The 7,727-nt window shown below is 58.3% G+C and overlaps 1 protein-coding gene across 1 annotated transcript; it reads right to left on the bottom strand.

Annotated features, from left to right (window-relative positions):
• Nucleotides 1–6: 6 nt before the first annotated feature.
• Nucleotides 7–7,727, bottom strand: LOC125917547 (carcinoembryonic antigen-related cell adhesion molecule 16). The gene is made up of 6 exons (XM_049623724.1): nucleotides 7,111–7,727; nucleotides 6,722–6,892; nucleotides 5,155–5,499; nucleotides 4,560–4,835; nucleotides 3,273–3,551; nucleotides 7–1,106 (listed from the first exon to the last, which is right to left on the bottom strand). The coding sequence occupies exons 2-6, from the start codon at nucleotides 6,756–6,758 to the stop codon at nucleotides 646–648; spliced, it is 1,398 nt and encodes a 465-aa protein (XP_049479681.1). The 5' UTR covers nucleotides 6,759–6,892; nucleotides 7,111–7,727; the 3' UTR covers nucleotides 7–645.

Raw genomic sequence — 7,727 nt, 5'->3', positions numbered from 1 at the left:
CCTGGTCCCTGTTTCTGGGAGCTCCCAGTCTGATGGAGGAGACATGGTCCCTGACTCTGGGAGTCCCTACTATGATGGGCAAGACATGGTCTTCAACATCTGGGAATTCCCGGACTGATGGAAGAGACGTGGCTCCTGACCACTGGGAATTCCCAGTCTGAGGGAGGAGACAAAATTCCCATCACCTAGAAGCCTCTATCCTAACGGAGGAGATTTTTCCTATTTCACTTTGAGAGAAAAATGTCCCCCTCTGATGGTAGAAATTCTGTCCTCACTCTTACCCTAATGCAAAGGCCGAGACATGATGCCAACTGTCTAGGATCTCCCAGTCTAAAGAGGGAGTTATGATCCACCCTCGTACTATACATCCAGTCTGATGGGGGAGGTACACTCCCATCATTAACCCACTTTCCCAATAAAGTAGCGGAGGCAATAGGTCTACCCGCCTGCAGGAAAAAGGGTGCCCTACGCTCAGACTGTGCCTCCTTTCTTGAGACCTTCAGTCTGGCGTACTTCTTATATGAGAGAGGAGGCGTGGAATCCCCCTTTGGTAGCCTTCAGTTGGATGCAGGAGGCCTATCTACCCCTAGTCTAGGCTGTCGGCTTGACAGAAGAGGCCAAAAACTCCATTTGGAGAGCCCCAAGTCAGAGGGAGGGGAGGGAGCCCCTTCTTTCAGTCTGTTGGGGACGCAGATCCACCCTTCGTCCGTGCTTCCCTCCCCCCTCTGGAGGAGACAAAGCCCCGCTTTGGGAGCGTCTGTTTGAAAAGACACACTCACGGGCCACCTGCAGCTCGGCTTCCAGGGTCTCGGTCTTGCCCTGCAACGTGACGGTCTTGAGGGTGTAGCGGCCGGCATCCGTGAGGTTCAGCTTCTGCACCAGCAGCGAGCAGTTTGCGAAGCCCACCTCCCGGCCTGTGTGCGCGGGGCCCGCGATCCAGTTGCCTGACGGCAGTTGGCTGAGCAGCCGGCCGGGCTCCGAGGCAGGCCCGCGGTACCAGGCGTAGACCAGCAGGTCCTTGGGGTAGCCCTGGACGGTCAGCGTCACATCCTGGCCCTCCATCGGCCTGGCGGGCACGGGCACAATCGTCATGACGACCGCTGCCGCTGAAGAGAGAGTGGGGGGGGGGGGGGGGGGGGGGGGTCACCGGGCCTGCACCTGGCGTGGCATATCCCCCTCCCACCCCTGCGCCCCTGCCTCCCCCGCAACCGACTGGTGCCGCCCCGTGCGGGGGCCCCGGGGAAGGAGACAGAGGAAGGAGCTGACTTGTGTGGCCGTGGAGGTGGGTTTTGTGTCCCGACAATGCCTGCCAGGGAGCTCTGTCTTCCCTCAGGAGATTGGGGGACCCCAAGGGTGGGGGCCGTCTCTCCCGCATTAGACTAAGAATTTCCAGCCCTCGGGGGATATCTCTCCCGCTTAACTAGAAGACCCTAGAGAGTCAAACCATGTCTCCTCCATCAGATTGGAAATTCCCAAAATATAGGGGCCATGTCTCCCCTATCAGATTGGAAATTCTAGAATATGGCGGGGGGGGGGGCATATCTCCCCTATCAGACTGGAAATTCTCAGAACATGGGGGCCCTGTCTCCGCCTCAGATAGTTGGGAGTTGTGTATCCCAGGTTGTATCTCTTTTGTCAAACCAAGAGACCTCAGGATGTGGGGGCCATAGTCTCTTATCAAATTGAAAGATTCCAGAGGGTGGGAGGCCATGTCTCTTCCATCAGATTCGAAATTCCAGATTATTGGGCTGGGTCTCTCCAATCAGGCTGGGGACCCCAGAAGCTGGATGGGGGTATGTCTACCCCATCAGACTGGAAATTCCTAGAAAGTAGGGGGAGGCTTTACTCCCCCATCAGATTGGGAGTAACCCAAAGGTGGGAACTATGTCTCCCCCATCAGACTAGGAATTCTCAAAAAAAAAAAAAAAAAAAAAAAAAGGACCATGTCTCCTTAAGACCACATCTCTCCCATCAGAATACAAAGTCTCCCCAAGTGTGAACTGACTGTCTCCTCCATCTGACTGGAAGCTCATTGAGGGCGGGTGTCATGTCTCCTCCATCATTGCTTAAAGTCCATGGAGTGTGAGACATTGCCTCTTCTCTCTGACTGGCAGCTCCTCGAATAAGGAAGTCATGCTTCCCTATTCCAGGATCATCTCTCCAAGAGCAGAGACCATGTCTTCTCCATCACATCAGAGTCTCCCCCAGATGGGGATCAGGATAGAGTCTCCCTTTCCTCTGTCTCTCCCTGGCACTTGCCACGGGGTTGCTGACAGTTCGGGAGGCCCTCGGGGGTGCTGTACCCACTCCCTGCACATACCTGCACACTTGGGCACCCCCCATCTTGGCCTGCACAGGCAGGGCTTGGGGTGGCACCTGGGGTCATCTGGTACATCTCCCTGTCTCTGGCCAAGACCAGCTACCAAGGCCCCAGGTGGGGTGGGGCAGGAGGTACACTTACCTTTGGGGATGCCATTTCTGCTTTGGGTGAAAGAGTATCCACCCTTTGGATGAGACCCAGCCTGTTAGGAGGAGGGAGGGAGGAGGGAGGGAGGGAAGGACTGTTCCCACCGTCCCTGGGGGCATGGTGGCCACTTGGGAAGGAACCAAGGCAGAATTAAGGAGGCCTCAGTGTTCAAAGCCACCGTCCCCAGGGGATGAGAAAGTGTCCCCTGAGGATCCTGATAGCTCTGAAAACACCAGCTGTGTCTGCATTACCCCCAGCCCCCAGGTTGTTTAGGGACAGAGGCAAGACAATGCTTCCCTGGCTGTGTTTTTCCACTTGCCATCAGTCGGCTGTGACTTTCCGTGTGTGTGTGTGTGTGTGTGCGCGTGTGTGTGTGGGCCAGATAACTGGGTAACCCAGTTGGCCGCACAGAAGTTCACCTGTCTTTGTGGAGAGAATGGGTCAGCCCCAAAGCATCTGTGACCGGCTGAATTTAGAACAGGGGCACTCACAGGAAGGGACGTCTGAACGTTTTCCCGCCCTGCCACTGCCCGATGTGGACAGGTACACACTGAGGACTCTCAAGGAAGAGTCTGATTCATTGTTTGTTTTCCAGGCGACAAGGCGTGGACCGTCTCCGGATGAAGAGGGGGTCCACCCGATATGCAACTCTGTGACTTGGCCAAAGAATGGGCTGGGAATCTCTTAACTCTCCAGTGATCTCCTGGGCACATGGTGCGGTAACTGTTGGTGGAGGGGCCAAACCTTCATAGTCCAACTGGGCCTCCATGGGGAGGGGGTGGTGGTCAGGCTGGGGGCGACTCACCGGAGAGCTTGACCACCACCGAGGCGGATCCGGAAAGCAGGGTCTTGGGGTTCTTAGCAATACACGTGTACGTGCCCTCCTGGGCCGCCGTCATGCTAGTGATGTTGAGGTGGTCTTGCCCGTTCTTGAGGGCCCGCCCGTTGAAGGCCCACACATACTCGGGCTCTGGGCAGGACTGGGACACGCACCACAGGGTGAGGGACGTGTTGAAGTCCAGTTTGATGGTACAGCCCGTGCGGGTGGTGGAATCTTGGAGGATGGCCACGCGTTCTGGGCCATCTGTGGGGGGCAGGAGGGAGAGAGATGGGGAGCGACAGGGGAGTAGAGATGGGCACCCTGGCTTCCTCTCCACCATGCTGGGCCTCTGAGAGTGTGTGGGCCTAGCGGAGGGAGAAAGCTCTGGCTTTTTCGGATCCCACACACATCTCTAACTTGCTCTAGGATCTCGAGAATCACTTTCCCCTTTCAGGGGACCTGTTTTCTCATCTGTAGAAAGAGGATGTTGGGCCAGACAAAATTTCAAGATATTTTTGAAGTCTATGGCTCCATTAAAAAAAAGAGAAGAAGAAGATGAAGAAGAAGAAGAAGACGACGACTAGACTAGACTATCGGTCTATCAGTTTCTCATAAGCCATTCTAAGAGTCTAGAATTCTAGGGCTCCAAGAGTCAATGTTTCTAGTCAATGCTTCTAGGTTCTAGGATTCTAAGATTCTAGAAGTCTATGTTTCTAAAATTCTAGGATTGGGTGCCTCTAAGATTTTAGAATTAGATGCTAAGATTCTAAGAATCTCTGCTTCTAGAGTTTCTAGGATTCTCAGAGTCTAGAATTCAGTGCTTCTTAAATCCAGAATTCTCTGGTCGTAGGATTCTAGGCTCTAAGTGTTTCTACATCGGCGGCCCTTGCGTACCTCTGTGATTTATTTCCCCCGGATTCCACACTGCATATCTGCTGCCCCTGGGAATGACTCCATGCTTTGGTTGTGTTTCCTTCTTTGGTCTCCCCTCCCACCCGCCACTCACTTCCCACCTGCATTTCACAACCAACCAGCCCTGTGTCTCTTCCCTGCGTGTATTGCTTCAAACTGAAGGATTGGTCCGTTTCGAGGGTGGTTTTTAGTCCTTAGGACATGGGTCAAGTGCATCCCTTAGAAAGGGATCCTTGGTGCCTCGCCCCAGCTCACCTACTGACTCACTGTGTGCGCCCTTGGGCACCCTCTCCTGGCCTCGGTTTCCCCATCTATGAGGTTTGGGCACAGGGTATCTCTAGCGGGGCCAGGAGGACTCACAGTACACGGTCAGGTTGACGGGCTCGCTGCGGCTGACACTGACCGGGTTCCAGACCTCACACTGGTAGGCTCCCGCCTCCTCTCTGCGGACGCCATGCCGGGTCAGTACCCGGCCGTCGGGGGACTGGCCGAGGCGGATGGCGATGGGCAGGGCTTCGCCGTTGAAGAACCAGCGGACCTCAGCGGGGCTGGGGCTGCTGCACGCCAGGCGCAGGGTGTCTCGGCGCTCGACCAGTGCCGTGTTGTTGGCCGTGACCACAGGCTGGGCCAGGATCTCTGTGGGGCAAGAGACAGAGGGGGAGGGGGCCGGGCACTGCCTGCTCCCCCGGCCACCCCCGCTCTAGGCAAGGGGCATGGCTGGATCCTGGGGGCGTCTCTGTAACCCCCAGCCAGAGGGGCAAAGAATGGGACAGGCGGCAGTCCTGGAAGCCATCCTGAAGGAGGCGAGCATTTTAATGTTATTTTGTCTTTTTTTTTTTTTTAACGGTTTTCCATTTTAACTTATTTTCATTTTAATTTTTATCAGAGGGACCGGGACGCACGTGGGAAGGCTGGCCGTGGTACAGGGGAGGCCGAGGGGGGCGGGGCGTCTCACCATAGACCTGCATGTGTCCGTAGCCCACGTCTGTCTGGAGCTGCCTGTTGAGGGTCTGCAGGATGTAGGTGCCCGAGTGCCCGGGCAGGGCGCCCCGGATGTCCAGGCCGCCGTCGGGGCGCACAGCCTCCCGTCCCGTGTGGGCCGGGCCAGGGGTCTCGTCGCCCGTGCTCACGATGTAGCTGGCCACCAGGTATGTCAGGCTGAGCGTGGGCCCCGCGTACCAGTTGTAGGCAAGCACTTCCCCCGAAAGCCCATGGACGGTCAGTGTGACGTTGTCCCCCTCGGCTGGCTGGGCAGGCTCGGGGGTGATAGAGATTTCGGCCCCCGCGCTCAGGAAGGCGGCTGAGGAAGAGGAGCCGGAGGGGGCGGGTGAGGCCGCCGTGGCCACTGCCCCCACTCAGTGGAGGAGGAGACGTGGCGATCTCCTGGCACGCGTGTCCCTGGTATACCACAAGCGCCTAATCAGTGTGAACCAGGTGTAGGGTCTCAGTCCTGCGGTGGGACTGAGGATTGAATTCGATGGGCTCTGCCTGGGGTCTGGCCCAAAGCCTTGAGCACAGGCTCCTAGCACGTGCTCAGCCTGCAAGAACTTTGGATTTCCTGGGGGCCCAGAGGGTTTTCCTGCTGTGAGAGTCACCAAACCCCGGCTTGCACAATCAGGCTGGCTCGTCTAGGCCCTGGGCCCGGACTCTCAGTCCGGTGCTCTTCCTCTGCCTCGGCAGGTCTGACCGCAGCAGAAAGTAGGGGCGGGACGAATTGACTCCACCCTTTTCCCTCCAACCCAGGAGATAAGCCCCAAACCCGACTAGCTGGTCAGGGCTGCTTGGGTTTGAATTGTGTGTGTGGTTGCCCAGAAGGGGCTGCCGTGGCGGGTTCTTGGGGAAGAAGTGCTTGCACGCCTGGCCCCGGTTTCTGGTACTTTCCAGGCTGACACATCCTGGCGAGGGGTGAGGGCTCTGGGTCTAGCACTCAGCCCTGCCACCACTGGCAGGCTGAGCCCAGCCAGCGGCTTCCCCTCTCCGAGCCTCGGGTTTCTCGCCTATGAAGAGGGGGGTCCTGAGCGGACCTCCTTTCTAAGGTGGCTGTTAACACCCAGAAAACATTTAGAGTAAATGCTAGTGAACGCTGCTTATTGTGACCTTCGGACGACCCTGGGAGTTTAGCCCATTTCACAGATGAGGAAACTGAGGCTGAGAAAGGGAAGGTGACTGCCCAAAGCCACGTCCTCAGGGAGAGGCAGAGCCGGGGGTCAGGGCTCACCCCGGCCACGCTTTTGTAGCTCAGTCAGGGTTTGCCACGCGAGCGAGGGTGGGTCAGTGACCACCCCCCCCCTGCTTTAGCCTCACACCCCGATCTTAGAAAAATCTCTGAGGTCCACCCTGCAGACTTCTCTGGGTGGCTGGCCCTGGCCGGGGCCTCTTGGAGGAGCAGACCGGGCCCTCCCTATCCAGCACGCTGGACTTCTGGCTTGCACTTTGCCTCTCCCAGACCGGGGTCCCTGCCCTTCCCCGAGGCCCCCCCCTCCCCGGGGCCTGCGGTTGTGGGGGGCACCGTTGTCGCTCACCGCTGAGGAAGAGCCAGCTGCACCCCGTCAGCGCCATCTTTCGCCCCCAACCCAGACTCGAAGACGGCGGCGTTGGCGTCCCGATGCTCCGAGGCCCTTCCTGGTTGGGACCTGGCTCCGTCTGGCGCGGGACCTGGGAGGGTTCGGTGATTTGGAGCCGGGGGAGATCACCTGAATTTGGAGGGATCGAGTCACCGAGGATCTGGGGCCCCGTTTGGGTACCAGAGCGGGTGTGGCAGGCACCGGCCAGGGGTCACGACCCGGCCAGGCCTCCTGGGGCGCTGCCTAACCTCCTTGTGCCGAGGGCCCGGGCCCGGGTTTGGTACCAGGAGGAGAACCAGGTCGCCAGGGAGGAGGAGGGTGGGGGAAGATTTTAGGGCAGTTCTTACCCCGGGCCCTGGTGAACTTGGGGGTCACCAAAGAATAAAGCCAATCAGCAGCGACTGCCGTTTTCCAGCCTCTGTGCTGTGGGTGACCTTCTGGTATCTTTTCAGGGGACTTCCTGTGAGGTGGGCACTGTTAGAACCCCCATTTGCAGATGGGGAAACTGAGGCGCCAGGCACGGGCTCTGACTTGCCCAAGTTCCTGCAGCGAGAGGGAGTTCGAACCCTGCCCTGTCTCCAAAGCCACCCCGAGGGAAGGAGGCTCGGCGGCTACGTGCTTTCTTTGGGGCCGTGCTGCCGACTGGCTTCCTGCACAGGGTGAGAAGTGCGCATTCTGTCTTTCCTTCTGAGGCCTTCTTTCCCGTGTCTGTCCGATGTGTCTGCGGAGCCTCTGGGGCCAGAGAGGGCCCTGTTTTGACCCTGGCTCTGCACTTCCCCGAAGTGGGGCCGGAGGCAGTCCCTTGCCGAGTCTCCATGAGCTGCTCTGCAAGACACGGTTGGTGGGCGCCTGGGTGGCTCGGTCGGTTGAGCATCCGACCTCGGCTCGGGTCATGATCTCGCGGTTGGTGAGTTCGAGCCCCGCGTCGGGCTCCGTGCTCTCAGCTCAGAGCCCGGAGCCTGCT

This window comes from Panthera uncia, unplaced genomic scaffold (assembly GCF_023721935.1).
Source record: "Panthera uncia isolate 11264 unplaced genomic scaffold, Puncia_PCG_1.0 HiC_scaffold_1987, whole genome shotgun sequence".
Classification (NCBI taxonomy): Eukaryota; Metazoa; Chordata; class Mammalia; order Carnivora; family Felidae; genus Panthera; species Panthera uncia.
The sequence above is the reverse complement of the archived record's forward strand: the minus strand, read 5'-3'. Positions and strand labels throughout refer to the sequence as shown.